This window comes from Erinaceus europaeus, chromosome 6 (genome assembly GCF_950295315.1).
Source record: "Erinaceus europaeus chromosome 6, mEriEur2.1, whole genome shotgun sequence".
Lineage (NCBI taxonomy): Eukaryota > Metazoa > Chordata > Mammalia > Eulipotyphla > Erinaceidae > Erinaceus > Erinaceus europaeus.
Window position 1 is genome coordinate 16,676,974 of NC_080167.1, and position 16,506 is coordinate 16,693,479.

The 16,506-nt window shown below is 41.1% G+C and overlaps 1 protein-coding gene across 12 annotated transcripts in view; it reads right to left on the minus strand.

Moving 5' to 3' along the window:
- The window catches only part of MPHOSPH9 (M-phase phosphoprotein 9), a 93,953-nt gene that overhangs the window by 42,791 nt on the left and 34,656 nt on the right, over window positions 1-16,506 (minus strand). For all 12 annotated transcript variants that reach the window (XR_009550406.1, XM_060193237.1, XM_060193241.1 and 9 more), the window contains 4 exons: window positions 15,996-16,456; window positions 15,357-15,512; window positions 7,307-7,394; window positions 6,229-6,444 (listed from right to left, as the gene is read on the minus strand). Coding sequence is in view for 11 of the 12 variants with exons in the window: in XM_060193237.1 (XP_060049220.1) it covers window positions 6,229-6,444; window positions 7,307-7,394; window positions 15,357-15,512; window positions 15,996-16,456 (921 nt within the window). In the remaining variant the exon portion in view is untranslated. The remainder of the gene's footprint in view (window positions 1-6,228; window positions 6,445-7,306; window positions 7,395-15,356; window positions 15,513-15,995; window positions 16,457-16,506) is intronic.

The following is a 16,506-nucleotide window of genomic DNA, read 5'->3' on the forward strand; positions in this document are numbered from 1 at the left end:
AGGCCCAGCGATAACCCTGGAGGCAAATTAAAAAAAAATGTTGAAAAAAAATAGGGACCACATGGTGACACACTTGGTTGAGTGCACATGCTACAATGCACAAGGACCCAGGTTGAAGTACCCAGTCCTCACCTGCAGGGAAAAGTTCCACAACAGGTGAAGCAGTACTGCAGGTGCCTTAGTCTCTTCCTTTCTATCTCCCCCTCTTCCTTCCTGACTTCTGTCTCTATCCAATACATAAATAACAATAAAATCAAATTAACAAAGCGATAAAAGGCTATAAAGGAGGGAGGAGCACCAGATAAGAATTCCACTAGGCTCTAGCAATATGGGAGAGGTTACTACTTCCGGAGCCTGAATGAGAGAAGCTGGCGTCTCTGTAACCTTAGAAGGTTCAGAACTTGAGTCCCTAGATCAGTGGTAGAAGAGGGTAGGAGCACAGATCTGAATGCAGGGAATTGGCTGGAGTTCCTTAAGCAGTGTGGTCAGAGCCCAGGGTCCTCTCCCTCCCTTAAAGCAGTGAAATTCCCAGACAGGCAATAAGAGTATAGAAGGAAAATGCGACTTTGGAAACCCACAGATAAAGGAGGAAGGGAGACACCGAAATAAATAAAAAAATGGCTGTGGCCCAGGAGCTGATGCAGTGATAAAGCAGGTACTCTCAAGCGTAAGGTCGTGAGTTTGATCCCAGCATCGAATATGCCAGAATAATACTCTTGATTCTCTGTCTCCTTTCCTCCAATGTGTCATAAATTGGCCTTTTTCTTTTCTTTGAAGTAATGAAAAATGAATAAAGAGAACTGTTGGAAGAAAATACTCTGATGTCTACCTCTTTCTCACTGCCACCAAAACCCAGCTGGTAAGTCCCTTAGTAGAGACAAGAGATTCTTTGTTCAGAAAACTTAAGAAGGGAGTCGGGCAGTAGTGCAGCAGGTTAAGCACACATGGCGCAAAGTGCAAGGACCAGAGTAAGGATCCCAGTTTGAGCTCACGACTCCCCACTTGTGGGGGGGGGGGGTGTCGCTTCACAAGTGGTGAAGCAGGTCTGCAGGTGTCTATCTTTCCCCCTCTCTGTGTTCCCATCCTCTCTCCATTTTTCTGTCCTATCCAACAACAACAACAGAAATAACAACAATAATAATAAACACAAGGGCAACAAAAGGGAAAAAAACCTCAGGAGCAGTGGATTCGTGGTGTAGGCACTGAGCCCCAGCAATAACCCTGGAGACAAAAAAAAAAAAAAAAGAATGAAAGAAAGAAAGAAAACTTAAGAAGTCCAGAGAAAAGATCTCTACATCTGAAGTTCTCTAACCAAATGGCTAGGACATCACGTGTGTATTCAACATATTATTCTCTCTGCCTTTCTCTATACTTAATGTATTTGATATAACAAATGTCATACCACTAGCAGCATTATTATAACTTTGGTTTAAAAAGCCAACATCATAGAGATCCTTTGCTACTTCACTGCTACTCAAACACTGTGGGGGTTCTGAATAATTAACAACAATGACACCCCAGTAGCAATAAGCATACCCAGTGCTAGCTTTTAGTCACTAACTATTACTTGCCATTAAAGAAAACCAAGGGCTCCTTGAAGAAACGAATGACTCATGGCTGGGACAAGTACAAGACGAGCCTGGAACATCTTGCTGTGCCAGGAAGCCTGGACTTGCTCAAAGGACGACCGAGACCTGTCAAAGGTATGTGAGCCAGCATGACACATAGTCCTTTGGCCAAAACTAGGACAATGCAAGCATCAAAATAGTAGTATGGAAAAAAGTGAAACTTACTAAATAAAATATGAATACACAAGTTCACACTAAGTAAAATGAAAGTGAAAGGTGAGCGCCTCTTTAAAAATGTTTATTGTATTTATTTATCTATTTATTTATTTATGGTTAGACACAGCCAGAAATTGAGAGGGAAAGGGGTGAAAGAGAGGGAGAGAGACAGAGACACCTGCAGTACTACTTCACCACTTGTGAAGCTTTTCCCCTGCAAGTGGGCACTGGGGGCTCGAACCTGGGTACTTGTGCACTGTAGCATGTGCACTCAGCTAGGTGCACCACTACCCGGCCCCCAATTTCTCCTTTTAGTAAAATACAGAAGAACTATTAGAATCAGTGGCGGGAGGGAGTTGGACAGTAGTGCAGTGGGTTAAGCACACATGGCGCAAAGCGCAAGGAATGGCGTAAGGATCCTGGTTCGAGCCCTTGGCTCCCCACCTGCAGGGGAGTTGCTTCACAGGCGGTGAAGCAGGTCTGCAGGTGTCTGTCTTTCTCTCCCCCCTCTCTGTCTTCCCTTCCTCTCTCCATTTCTCTCTGTCCTATCCAACAACAATGATATCAATAACAATAATAATAATCACAGCAACAATAAAACAACAAGGGCAACAAAAGGGGGGGGGAAGGCTCCAGGAGCAGTGATTCGTAGTGCAGGCACCAAGCCCCAGCAATAACCCTGGAGGCCAAAAAAAAAAAAAAAAGAAAGAAAAAGAAAAAGAATTGGGGAGAAACACTATTTGGGGGCTGACAGGTTAGCTCACTCACCTGGGAGTGCACCTGCTCGCCACACTTGTGACTCAGATTTGACACCAGTCCCACTGCACTGGGAAAACTTCTGCTGCTCTGGTGCCTTTTCCTCTCTTCCTCTGTTTGTTTGTCTCTCTTTTCTAAAAATACTTTAATTTATAAAAAATGGAATTGCTTTATGGCCCAGCAATACCACTCTTGGGGTATTTATCCAGTAGACACACAATCACTAATTCAAAGGGACACGTGCATGCCTATGTTCATAGCTGCATTATTCACATGCAAAGAGTGGAAGCAGCCTAAATACCCATCAACACAGGACTGGATGAAGAAGTTATGGGGGGTGAAGGGCGATAGCACAGTGGGTTAAGCGCACGTGGCGCAAAGAACAAGGACTGGTACAAAGATCCCAGTTTGAGCCCCCAGCTCCCCACCTAAAAGGGAGTTGCTTGACTGGCAGTAAAACAGGTCTACAGGTGTCTATCTTTGTCTCCCCCTCTGTCTTCCCCTCCTCTCTCCATTTCTCTCTGTCCTATCCAACAACAACAGCAATGGCAACAATAACAACAACGATAAAACAACAAGGGCAACAAAAGGGGGAAAAATAGCCTCCAGGAGCAGTGGATTCATGGTGCAGGCACTGAGTCCCAGCAATAACCTTGGAGGCAAAAAAAATAAGTTATGGGTTATATACTCCACGGAATATTACTCTTCAATCAAAAAGACGAAATTGTGTCCTTTGGGACAAAACAGATGGAACTGGAGGCTGATTATTGTTAGCAAAATAAGTAAAGAGATGTAAGACAGTCACCAAATGGTTTCACTCATATATGCTATCTAGAGAACTGAAACACACACATAACCTTGCAAAAAAAAAAAAAAAAAAAGGAGGATGAAGGGGAGAAGAAGGAGAAGTTGTTACTAAGATGTCTGAGAACTATGGTGCTTAACTGCTATCTTTGGTAGGTGGAAGGGTGGTGATATATATATATATATATATATATATATATATATATATATATATCATGAGACAGAGAGAATCAGAGTGTCACTCTGGCACATATGATGCTGAGGATCTAATTCAGGACCTCATGCTTCGAAGTCCAATGTTTTATCCACTGTGCCACCTCCTGGCCAATTTCTCTCTATATGAAAAGTTGGCCCAGAGCTATAATAAGGCTGTGACAGAAAAGAAGGAAAGAGAGAAAGAAGGAAAGAGAAAGGCAGACAGACAGAAAGAGAGGAAAGAAAGGGAGAGAGAAGAAAGAGAGAGGGAGGGCGGAAAACATTTGGCAGCCACCAAATGCATAATGCACTGCTTTACTGTGTAGCTCAAGTTCAAACCTAGGTCCCACTGCATTGAAGGAAGTTCTGGTGCTGTGGATTCTTTCCTTTCTCTCTCTCTCTCCTTCCCTCCAATTATCTACCTGAAAAGGTCAGCCTGGAGCAAGGAAACCCTAGTAATAAAGCCTAGTAGAGTTCTAATCAAATACAGCATACTGAACCATGCTTATAGATATTCATTCCCTCCTGACACTTATATGAGAGTAAAGTAATAACATATTGAGCTTATTGATAAGGTATAGTGAAAATGCTATCTTACCTCTGGGGTCTTCCTCTCCATAACCCTAACCTCAGTCTAATCATCAGAAAAACATCAAGCAAATCCCAATAGAAGGGCATCTACAAAATACCTGGCCCACACTCCTCAAAATTGGCAATGTCAACATAAAAAAAGGGGAGTGTTGGGGCAGGGGAAATACATAGTGGTTATACAGACTCTCGTGCCTGAGGCTCACAGGTCCCAGGTTCAATCAGCTCTACACACAGGGAGGTAGGCACTGTCAGGTACACAATCAGAAAGTAGAGAGATGAAGTCAATGTTCTCATTTGCAAAGTTGAAAGCTCTCCTAGCCTTCACCTGGCCCCTGTATACTAGTGTCCAGGCTTTTACACACCCAGAAAAGCAACTGGCAGCTAAGTCACCAAGCAGACTTGCCCAAGGACACAGATATGCAGGAATGAGACACATTCTTCAACCTTCATCCCTCACAACAAAACACTTGGTTTTCTCTCAATCACTTAGAATAATGCTCAGATAATCAGCCCTATCTAGGAACACAGAGCTATTTTTTTACTGGTTTTCTACACCTTAGTCCTCACAACTAATGATCAATAGAGATCGTTAGATAAAGAAAGAAAAGCCTCAATCTCTTTTTCTTAAAAATATCAAAAGGACCCAATTCGAGCCCCAGATCCCCACCTGCAAAGGGTTCTCTTTGCAAGTGGTGAAGCAGGTGTCTTTCTCTCCCCCTCTCTGTCTTCCCCTCCTCTCAGTTTCTCTCTGTCCTATCCAGCAACAATGACATCAATAACAACAGTAACAGTAACCACAACAACGATAAAACAACCAGGGCAACAAAAGGGAACAAAATGGCCTCCAGGAGCAGTGGATTCATAGTGCAGGCACTGAGCCCCAGCAATAACCCTGGAGGCAAAAAAAAAAAAAAAAAATCAAAAGGAGGGAGAAAAGTGTTTGTACTGGAGTAAAGTTGATGTGACACAACTCAGAAAGTCAGTATGTAGTGTCTGAAAGTGACAGAGCTAATTAGAAACATGGAGAAAATTGCTAAATAGCTGAAAGAGCTGAAAGTAATGGACTCTAGGCAAGGAGTGGCAGAGAAGAAAACCAAAGTAATAAGAGAGAGAGAGAGAGAGAGAGAGAGAGAGAGAGGGAGAGAGAGGGAGAGAGGGAGATATCGATCTAAAACTACCAGGAAGAGTTCAACATTCAAAACACTTCCAGTTTTTTAATCTACTTGAACAAAAGATATAAAAACTTGAAGAAGAAAAAAAAAAACCTAAAACCTAATCCAGTTTGTGTATACAAATACAAGCTATAAGTGAAATTCTATCAAAATAAAAAACTAAAGCCTGTTCTGAATCTGGTGCCCTTTACTCTGCCAGACACACAGATACTGATCCAACACAGTTTAAGAGCTGAGGAGAGGGCGTCAGGCTGTGGCACAGCGGGTTAAGCACAGGTGGTGCGAAGTGCAAGGACTGGCTTAAGGATCCCGGTTCTAGACTCAGGCTCCCCACCTGCAGGGGAGTCCCTTCACAGGCGGTGAAGCAGGTCTGCAGGTGTCTATCTTTCTCTCCCCCTCTCTGTCTTCCTTTCCTCCCTCCATTTCTCTCTGTCCTATCCAACAACAACGAAATCAATAACAACAACAATAAAACAACAAGGGCAACAAAAGGGAATAAATAAAATAAAAAATAAATAAATAAAAAGAGCTGAGGAGACAGCATAGTGGTTACGCAAAGAGTTTTTAACACTTGAGTAACCAAAGACCCCAGGTTCAATCCCCATCATCATAAACTTGAGTTGAACAGTGCTCTGATAAAAAAAAAAAAAAAAAAACAGAGAGAGAGAGAGAGAGAAACAAACCTCAAAATGTTAACTGTTAGAGACAAAAAGGCGTGGGAGTAACACCCTGCTTCTGAAAGTTATGACTTCCTGCTTCAAGATAAAGCCCAACTGTCTTTACCGGAAGAAGCACATACATTTTGCAACTACAGCAAAATCATGTAAAACAAAAATAATAAACCCACAATAACTTTGTAAAACTATAATACCTAAAATTATTTTTAGTCAATCCTGTTATTAAATTAAGCTCTACTTGTAACTTACATCTTGAAACATTTTGCTTTCTTGTTTTAGTCTGGCTTCTTTATCATCTGAGAGTTTGTAAGCATTCTCAAATGCTTCTTCTAAGTCCTGCAGTCTAGATTTTAGCCGAAGAATGGTATTGTCTTTTTCTTTATTACTTGTTCTCATTTCCTCAATTCGTTCCTGCAAAACTTTGGAGGCACTGTTGGCTGCATTGAAGCGATCTCTGAAGTCACTCTACAAAATCAGGAAAAAGTAAATGCATTGCTAGTAAACATTTAAAACCATCATTAATAGCTAACAGCAAGCATTTAAAATCTAAAAACGGAGTCAGGCGGTAGCGCAGTAGGTTAAGTGCAGGTGGCGCAGGTGTCATAAGGATCCCGGTTCCAGCCCCCGGCTCCCTATCTGCAGGGGAGTCGCTTCACAAGCTGTGAAGCAGGTCGGCAGGTGTCTGTGTTTCTCTCCTCCTCTCTGTCTCCCCTCCTCTCTCCATTACTCTCTGTCCTATCCAATAACAACAACAATAATAACTATAACAATAAAACAACAAGGGCAACAAAAAGGAGTAAGTAAATATTTTTTAAAAATCTAAAACCAAAATATAATACAGAGGCCTGGTGATGGCTCACCCAATAGGTCACACTTAGCACGTGCGAAGACCCACGTTCAAATTCCTGACACCACAAAGGAGCACCATGCACAGTGACAGGGGAGCTTCCTGACTAGCAGAGCTATTTCCCCAGGTGCCACAAATAATCAGTAAAGTAAAATAAAGATGATTATTGTGCTTACTGTACAACTTTGTGAATATACTAAAACCACTAAATCATATCTTTTAAAAGGTGAGTTTTCTGTCTGTAAATTATGGCCCTACCTAATAAAAATGTTAAAGGCTAAAAGTTTACAGTATTCTATGAAACCAACAGATCTCAAAATACAGACTTACTCAATAAGACCTGCTAAAGGAGAGGACAAAAAAAAAAAAGACAAGCAACGTTATTAGAAAGCTATTCACTTGTTCCTAAAATTTAATTTATAAGGCTTAAATTATTAATATTAAACCACTGAAACAACAGAGAAAAGAGTGCTTACTTACCACTTCTACTTCTAGTAAATTATTTTTATTTTCAAGTGTTCTCACACGGTTAGTAGCTTCATTCAGAGCATTATCTAATTGACCACATCTGAAAACCATAAATCAAAAGCAAACAATTAGAAGGACCAAGCTATGGCGCACCTGGTTGAGCGCATATATCACAACGTGCAAGGACCCTGGTTCGAGCCCCTATCCACACTTGCAGGGGGAAACTTCACAAGCAGTGAAACAGTGCTGCAGATATCTCTCTCCCTCTCTCTCTCTCCCCTCTCAATTTCTGTCTCTATCCAAAATAAATACACAGTTAAAAAGAAAAGAAAGTAAGCAATTGAAGAGAGTCAGGCAATAGTGCAGTGGGTTAAGCCCAGGTGGTGCAAAGCACAAGGATCCCGGTTTGCAGCTCCCTACCTGCAAAGGAGTCGCTTCACAAGCAGTGAAGCAGGTCTGCAAGTGTCTATCTTTCTCTCTCCCTCTGTCTTCCCCTCCTCTCTCTATTTCTCTCTGTCCTATCCAACAACGACAACATCAATAACAACAGCAATAACTACAACAACAATAAAAGAACAAGGGCAACAAAAGGGAAAATATTGGAAAAAAAAAAATGACTGGGCCAGAGGATATTTCCCTAGGGAAAGCACATACAAAAAGGCCTGGGTTCAAGGGGCCCCACCCGGCAGTAGCACAGCAGGTTAAATGCACATGGCGTGAAGCGCAAGGACTGGCATAAGGATGCTGGTTCGAGCTGCATGCTCACTTCACAAGTGGTGAAGCAGGTCTGCAGGTGTCTATCTTTCTCTTCCCGTTTTACCCTCCTCGCTCCATTTCTGTCCTATCTAACAACAACAGCAATTACAATAATAGTAACAACGAGAAACAACAATGGCAACAAAAGGGAAAATTAGCCTACAAGAGCAGTGGATTCATAGTCTAGGCACCTAGCTCTAGCAATAACCTTGGAGGCAAAAAAATAAAAATAATAAATAAATAAATAAATAAATAAATAAATAAATACCTGGGTTCAAGCCCCTGGTCACCATGTAAGAGAGCTAAACAAATTTTTAATGTAAAATATAACATTTACCAATGTAGTCACTTTTAAGTATACATTGCAGGGACATAACATATATTTCTATTGCTATGCTGTCCATCTCCAGAACTTTTTTCTTTTTCATTTTTTAAGATTTTTAAAAAATATTTTATTTATTTATTAATGAGAAGAATAGGAGAAGAGAGAAAGAACCAGACATCACTCTGGCACATGTGCTGCCAGAGATTGAACTTAGGACCTCATGCCTGAGAGTCCAACACTTCATCCACTGCGTCACCTCCTGGATCACTTTATTTTTAGATTTTATTTATTTATGAGAAAGACAGGAGGAGAAGAGAAAAAAACAGACATCACTCCGGTACATGTGCTGCCAGGGATTGAACACAGGACCTCATGCTTGAGAGTCCAATGCTTTATCCACTGCACCACCTCCCAGGCCACTCCAGAACTTTTTTCTTACTGCAAAACTGACCCTCTGTCCACATTAAACACTACCAATACCTCCCCTCCCTTTTGCCCTGACGTCCATCATTCTACTTTTTTTTTTTTTTTGCCTCCAGGGTTATTGCTTGGGCTCAGTACCTGCACTATGAATCCACTGCTCCTGGAGGCCATTTTTTCCTTTTTTGTTGCTGTTATTACTGTCAGTTTTGGATAGGTCAGAGAGAAATCAAGAGAGGAAGGGAAGATGGGGAAAGAAAGACGGACACCTGCAGACCTGCTTCACCGCTTGTGAAGCGACCCTCCCCCACCCACCACCCCACAAGTGAAGCGCCAGTGGCTCTAACCAGGATCCTTATGCTAGTCCTTGTGCTTTGTACCATGTGTGTTTTAACTTGTGCGACCACCCAGCCCACACCATCCTACGTTTTATCTCCCTGTATTTGATTTCTTTGAGAATGTCATGTAAGTGGAGTGATACAGTATGTGTCCCTGTATGTCTGGCTTATTTCACTTTTCGCTCAGCCTAGCGCTTTCATGATTCACCATGTTGTAGGATAGGACACGCTTTCCTTCCTTTTCTTTTTGTCACCATGGTTTTGCCGGAGCTTCGTGCCAGCACAAATCATCTGCTCCTGGCGATTTTTTTTTTCTTTTACCAGAGCACTGCTCAGCTCTGGCTTATGGTGGTGCAGGGGATTGAACCCTGGACTTTGGAGCCTCAGGCATGAGAGTCTCTTTGCATAACCATTATGCTATCTACCCCTGCCCTGAAAACTCTTTTTTCCTAAAAGCAGGAGAGTAACAGAGGAATAGACACACCATAGCACTGCTCTTACCACTCCTGAAGATGCATGGCAGAGCAATAGGAACACACTTAATGTCCTTAAGTATATGCAATGTATACTTAAAAGTGGCTACATTGGGGAGTCGGGTGGTAGCACAGCAGCGCAAAGCACAAGGGCTGGAGTAAGGATCCCAGTTCGAGCCCCCGGCTCCCCACCTGCAGGGGAGTCACTTCACAAGTGGTGAGCAGGTCTGCAGGTGTCTTTCTCTCCCCCTCTCTCCATTTCTCTCTAACAATGACATACAATAGGAACTACAACAATAAAACAAGGGCAACAAAAGGGAATAAATAAAATAAATATTAAATGGGAGCCAGGCGGTAGCGCAGCGGGTTAAGTGCAGGTGGCGCCAAGCACAAGGGCCGCCATAAGGATCCCGGTTCGAGCCCCCAGCTCTGCACGTGCAGGGGAGTCGCTTCACAGGCGGTGAAGCAGGTCTGCAGGTGTCTGTATTTCTCTCCCCCTCTGTCTTCCCCTCCTCTCTCCATTTCTCTCTCTCCTATCCAACAACGATGACATCAATAACAACAACAACTACAACAATAAAAAACAACAAGGGCAACAAAAGGGAAAATAAATAAATATTAAAAATATTTTAAAATAAATAAATATTAAATATATATATATATTATCTCGGGCAGAGAAGACAGCATAATAATTATTCAAAAACAAACAAAAGGGAGTCGGGTGGTAGCGCAGTGGGTTAAGCGCACGTGGAGCAAAGCGCAAGGACCGGTATAAGGATCCCGGTTCAAGCCCCCAGCTCCCCACATACAGGGGAGTCACTTCATACGTGGTGAAGCAGGTCTGTAGGTGTCTATTTTCCTCTCCCTCTATCTGTCTTCCCCTCCTCTCTCCATTTCTCTCTGTCTTATCCAACAACGACAATATCAATAACAACAATAAAAAAAAAAACAACTAGGGCAACAAAAGGAAATAAAATAAAACAAACAAACAAACAAATCACTTTCATGCTTGAGGTTCCAAAGTCCCAGGTTCAATGCTGAGCACCACAGGTACTAGAGGGGTGCACTGGCCTCTCTCATGTTCTTTCTCTCAGGTACAAGTATTCATCTCGGTAGTCGGGCTAGCATAGTGGGTTAAGCGCACATGGCGAAGCGCACATGGTCCAAAGTACAAGGACCGGTGTAAGGGTCCTGGTTCAAGCCCCTACTCCCCACCTGCAAAGGAGTCGCTTCACAAGCTGTGAAGCAGGTCTGCAGGTGTCTCCCTCTCTCCCCCTCTGTCTTCCCCTCCTCCCTCCATTTCTCTCTGTCCTATCCAGCAACAACAACAGTAATAACGACAACAATAAAACAACAAGGGCAACAAAAGGGAATAAATAAATATTTTTTAAAAGTATTCATCTCATTAAATCAATAAAAGCTCTCCAATACAACTGTGCATTATGATTGTTGAAGGATACAAGAAATTCAGTCTGGGATCGGGAAACTTCCTTTTAATAGTTTATCCTCCTATACTCTTTCAAGCAGCACATGAATTTGTCAATTTTATCACTGACTTTCTTTGTAAAGTTAATCATAGAACCTGCAAATAAAATGGTGACTTCACTGTTTTCAGCCGATCTTGGATGGACCTTGAAAAAATCATGTTGAGTAAAATAAGTCAGAAACAGAAGGATGAATATGGGATGATCTCACTCTCAGCCCGAAGTTGAAAAACAAGATCAGAAAAGAAAACACAAGTCGAACCTGAAATGAAATTGGAGTATTACACCAAAGTAAAAGACTCTGGGGTAGGTGGGTGGGTGGGTAGAATACAGGTCCAGGAAAGATGATGAATGACATAGTGGGGGTTGTATTGTTAAATGGGAATCTGGGGAATGTTATGCATGTACAAACTATTGTATTTACTGTTGAATGTAAAACATTAATTCCCCAATAAAGAAATAAATTATTTTAAAAAAATAAAAAATAAATTTAACTCCAGTCTTGGCCTCTAAATTGTTTCAAGAACAAGCAAAAAAAAAAAAAAAGAACCTGCAAATAACAACACACATAGACTACTTCCACTTCCATTTTAACTCAGTACTCAACGATGTATTGTGAATAGAAGTTAATCTTTGACAATAATCACATGCCAAATCTATGCTAGACCATTCCCATTCATCGTCACATCTTGCAAGTTAGGACTGTCATCACTTTAATTTTGCAGACGGGGGGGGGGGGGGTTAAGTTCCTTGCTGATGGTCACAGTTACAGGTAGTCAATATGGCAGAGGATTCTCTAAGTCAGGCAGTCTGGTTCTAATGTTTATGTTCTCAATTACTTTGCATTCAATGCTTTGCAGGGATGAAATGGTAATAAAACTGTTCTTGAGAAAAAGATCACTGAATAGTCAAGGGTGTCTGTTGACTACATTTTCCTAGGGTATTTTTTTTTTTTTTTCTCTATCTCACATTCATTAAGAAATAAACAGTGGTCCAGGAGGTGGCGCAGTGGTAAAGCTTTGGACTCTCAAGCATGAGGTCCAGAGTTTGATCCCTGGCAGTACATGTGCCAGAGTGATGTCTGGTTCTTTCTCTCTCCTATCTTTGTCATAAATTTAAAAAAGAGAAAGAAAGAAAGAAAGAAAGAAAGAAAGAAAGAAAGAAAGAAAGAAAGAAAGAAAGAAAGAAAGACCCCTGGGGGTTGATGGAAAAAAAGAAGTATTTTCATGCTGTTACTCCATTTACTTCAGTAATATTTTATATAATGTGCATAATATATACTAATTATTACAATAGGGTCCTCTAGCACTTTGACTTTGGATTTCCTCCATCTGTAAATGTTATACTTTATAATTCTAGAAAGATTCTCACATTCTTCTCTAAGTACTTCTACAACTTCTAGTCATTAGATGTTTCCGTTTTTTTCCTCCAGGGTTATTGCTGGGGCTCAGTGCCTGCATCATGAATCTTTTTTTTTTTTTGCTAGAAAAAAGAAATTGAGGGGGAGAAGATAAAGAGGGACAGAGAGAGAGAGAAAGATGCCTGCAGACCTGTGAAGCGACCCCTCTGCAGGTGGGAAGCCTGGGCTCAAATGAGGATCCTTGCATGAGTTCTTACACCTCATACTATGTGCACTTAACCCGTACGCCACCACCCAGCCCCCGTTTTTGTTGCTTTTAAGATTCAACTATTTATAAGAAAGAGAACTAAAGGATCATTCTGGTACATAAGATTCTGGGCAATGCCCTAGTCCACTGTGCCACACCTTAGATCACCTGGGGGCACTTCCAGGGGCATGGCCATGGAGCAGCAGCCACTCAAATACCACTCCTGCGATCAGCTAGATATCACAATAAAAAATCACCAGGGACTTCACCACATTACAACTGGAACTTGCGAAGAAATTCATTAAGCCACACGTGGGTGTAGGAGATAAAAACCTGGTCAAACACTAAAGCCATGTGGTCTGCCCAGGATGCTGCTGCAGTGGACTTGTAAAGGCCAGATCACAGGCTGAAACAAGGCTGTAAAACATATTTTGCCACCACAGGCACTACATGTGCCTAGGTACATCTAGTAGAATCTCCTCTCCCCAAACCACCAACCCCATGATATTTAAACAGCATAGCTATACCGCCACCTGTTGGCTGAACAACATAAACCATGGTTAATGCAAGAGCTTAGAAACAACCAATGTTGATGAACCAAGGTCAACTTAAAAAAGACTATCATCTGGTCCAGGAGGTGACACAGTAGATAAAGCATTGGGCTCTCAAACATGAGGTCCTTAATTCAATCTCTGGCAGCACATGTACCAGAGTGATATCTGGTTCTTTCCCTATTTCCTTTCTTCATGAATAAGTAAATCTTTAAAAAAAAAAAACAACCTATCATAACTGAGACATTAATTCGAAGGGACATATGCACCCCTATGTTCACAGCTGCATTACTCACAATAACCAAAAAGTAGAAGCAGTCTAAATGCCCATCAACAGAAGACAGGATAAATAAGTTACAAGATATATATTCCATAGAATATTAGTCTGCAATCACAAAAGATGATATTGTGTCCTTTGGGACAAAATGAATGGAAGTGGAGATGATTATGATTAGCAAAAATAAGTAAAGAGATGAAACTACCAGATGGTTTCACTAATATGTGAAATCTAGAGATCTGATACACATGAACTTGGAGGGGAAAAAAAAACAGAAGCATGAAAATTGTTTTTTTTTAATATTTATTTATTTACTCCCTTTTATTGCCCTTGTTCATTGTTGTTGTAGTTATTGCTGTTGTTATTGATGTTGTTGTTGTTGGATAGGACAGAGAGAAATGGAGAGAGGAAGGGAAGACAGAGAGGGGGAGAGAAAGATAGACACCTGCAGACCTGCTTCACAGCTTGTAAAGCGACTCCCCTGCAGTTGGGGAGCCGGGGGCTCGAACTAGGATCCTTGTACTTTGTGCCACCTGCACTTAACCCACTGCGATACCATCCGACTCCCACGAAAACTGTTTCTAAGACTTGTAAGTTATCTTTGGGAGGTGGAAAGGTGGGGATACAGAACTTTTGATAGTGGGTGTGGTACTACTATACATTGTAATCTTACAATTTTGCAAACTACTATTAATCACAAATTAAAAAAAAAATTTTTTCAAGATTGTCATTAATATTGTAAGTTTGACACAATGCTCCTAATAACTCAATGATATTCTTGAGGGAACTTGAACAATTTGTCCAAAGATGTGTGTGGAACCACCAAAGAACCACAAACTCAAAAAGCACTTATTCTCGAAAGAAAGAAAAAGGAGGGAGTTGGGCAGTAGGTGCAGAGGGTTAAGCATAGGTGGCGTGAAGCACAAGGACTGGCTGAAGGATCCTGATTTGAGCCCCTGGCTCCCCACCTGCAGGGGAGTCGCATCATAAGCGGCAAAGCAGGTCTGCAAGTGTCCATCTTTCTCTCCCCCTGTCTGTCTTTCCCTCCTCTTTCCATTTCTCTCTGTCCTATCTAGCAACAATGACATCAATAACAGCAGCAATAATAACTACAACAATAAAAAAACAACAAGGACAAAAAAAGGGAAAAATAAATAAGTAAATATTAAAAAAGTGAACAAACCAAGCTTTAAAAAGAAAGAGAAAGAAAGAAGGAAATAAATGGAGGTATCACAATCCTCAACTTCAGTTCATACTACAAAGCAATAGTGATTAAAACAGGGTGGTGCTGGAATAGAAACAGGACAGCTGGATCAATGGAATAGAATCAAGACAACCCACACATATAGTGTGACATATTTCACATCTACAGCACAAGTTTTCAGGGGTCAGAGATAGCTCACCTGGTAGACAGAGCTCACATTTGCCCTGGATGAGGACCTGAGTTTGAGCTCCCACCACAAGTGAGCACTATGCACAGCATCCAGGGAGGTTTCATGAGTGGTTGTAGCAGTGTTACGGTATCTTTCTTTCTCTGTCTCAGTATTTGTTTTAAAGTCTTTTTTTTTTTAATCTGTGATTAGCAGTGGTTTACAAGATTATAAGATTACTGGGTATAGTTTCACAATGCACCCACCACCCTCTCTACAATACCCACCGTGGCTTTCACAAAGTCTTATTTAGACCTTTTTAGTCTTATTTAGTGCAAAGTTCCCATGTCAATAAATAAATAAAACATGTCTCAAAACATTTTATCATCACAATATATTATACTCTAGGGCACATAAAACATCCAAATGAGAGAAACACTAGTCTACAATTAAACCTTTACCTGTCTAAAAGAATTTGATTGCTTTTCTTCCAATCGCCAACTGCAGAAATTTCTTTTGCCTCCAGTTTCTGCTTCAAACTATTTATTTCTGATTCATAATAAGCCCGGAGATCCCCTATGTGGCGAGCATGCTTTTCCTTCAGGCTCTGTCTAATCCTGTTGGTAAAAGCAGAAAGTCATTACGGAAGATGCCACCTGGGGGGGGGAATACAGTGGATACAAGCATCGGATTCTCTAGGTTCAGAGTTTGAGCTCTAGCACAGCACATGTCAGAGTGATGGTCTAGTGTCCTCTCTCTCTCTCTCCCCGTATATATATAATATATATATATACATATATATGTAATAAACCTCTTAAAAATTATGAGAACATACCCTCACACCCTCGTCCATAAGAAAACCCAAAAACACATTCTCACAAGGAAAAACAAAGCCCTTTTCCTTTGCACACCCAGAGAAAATGTAAAATAACCTAATACTAGTAAAGTGAAAAAAAGATAAACTTTAGATGCTGTAACTTTAAAGTGTTATGTACATATATATTATACATTACTGCAATAAAAATCATTTTCATCAATTTAAGCGCACATTACAGAAAATCTATTATGACTACAAAAAAGTCACTTACTAAAATACATACTTAGATATTATCACAGGATCTTCCAGGGAATTCAGTGAAATGCATTCTGGGACACTGTTGGCTGTACCTGGAAGCTGGGACTGACTGACTGAGGCTGAAGTTACCATGACCGTGTTTTCTTCTTCCACGGTGTTGACTGAGATGTCATTACTGGTGACAGTGTACACTGAAGGAAACGGGGAATTGGTCCTACTTTCATTTGGGAATGCATGATTTTTCCAAGAGTCCACTGGTGAGGCTTTTGAATTTGATGGATATTTTGGGAATCCAGATAACTGAGAAGTGATATTACTTGCTTGTGAAAATGAGTCTATATCAGAGTGACTAGACATGCTAGGTTCTAGAACAGAGTCTGGGGAAAAAGAAATTCTGTCTTTAAGAACATTCAAAAAGCTTTGGGGTTGAATCCCTGAAATCTGCTGATTTGGCTTCATGTGTATTGTTGGATCTAGAGTCAGTACCTGGAAAGAAGACAGACAGAGTTACAGTTCTATGATCACTACTTTGTTTT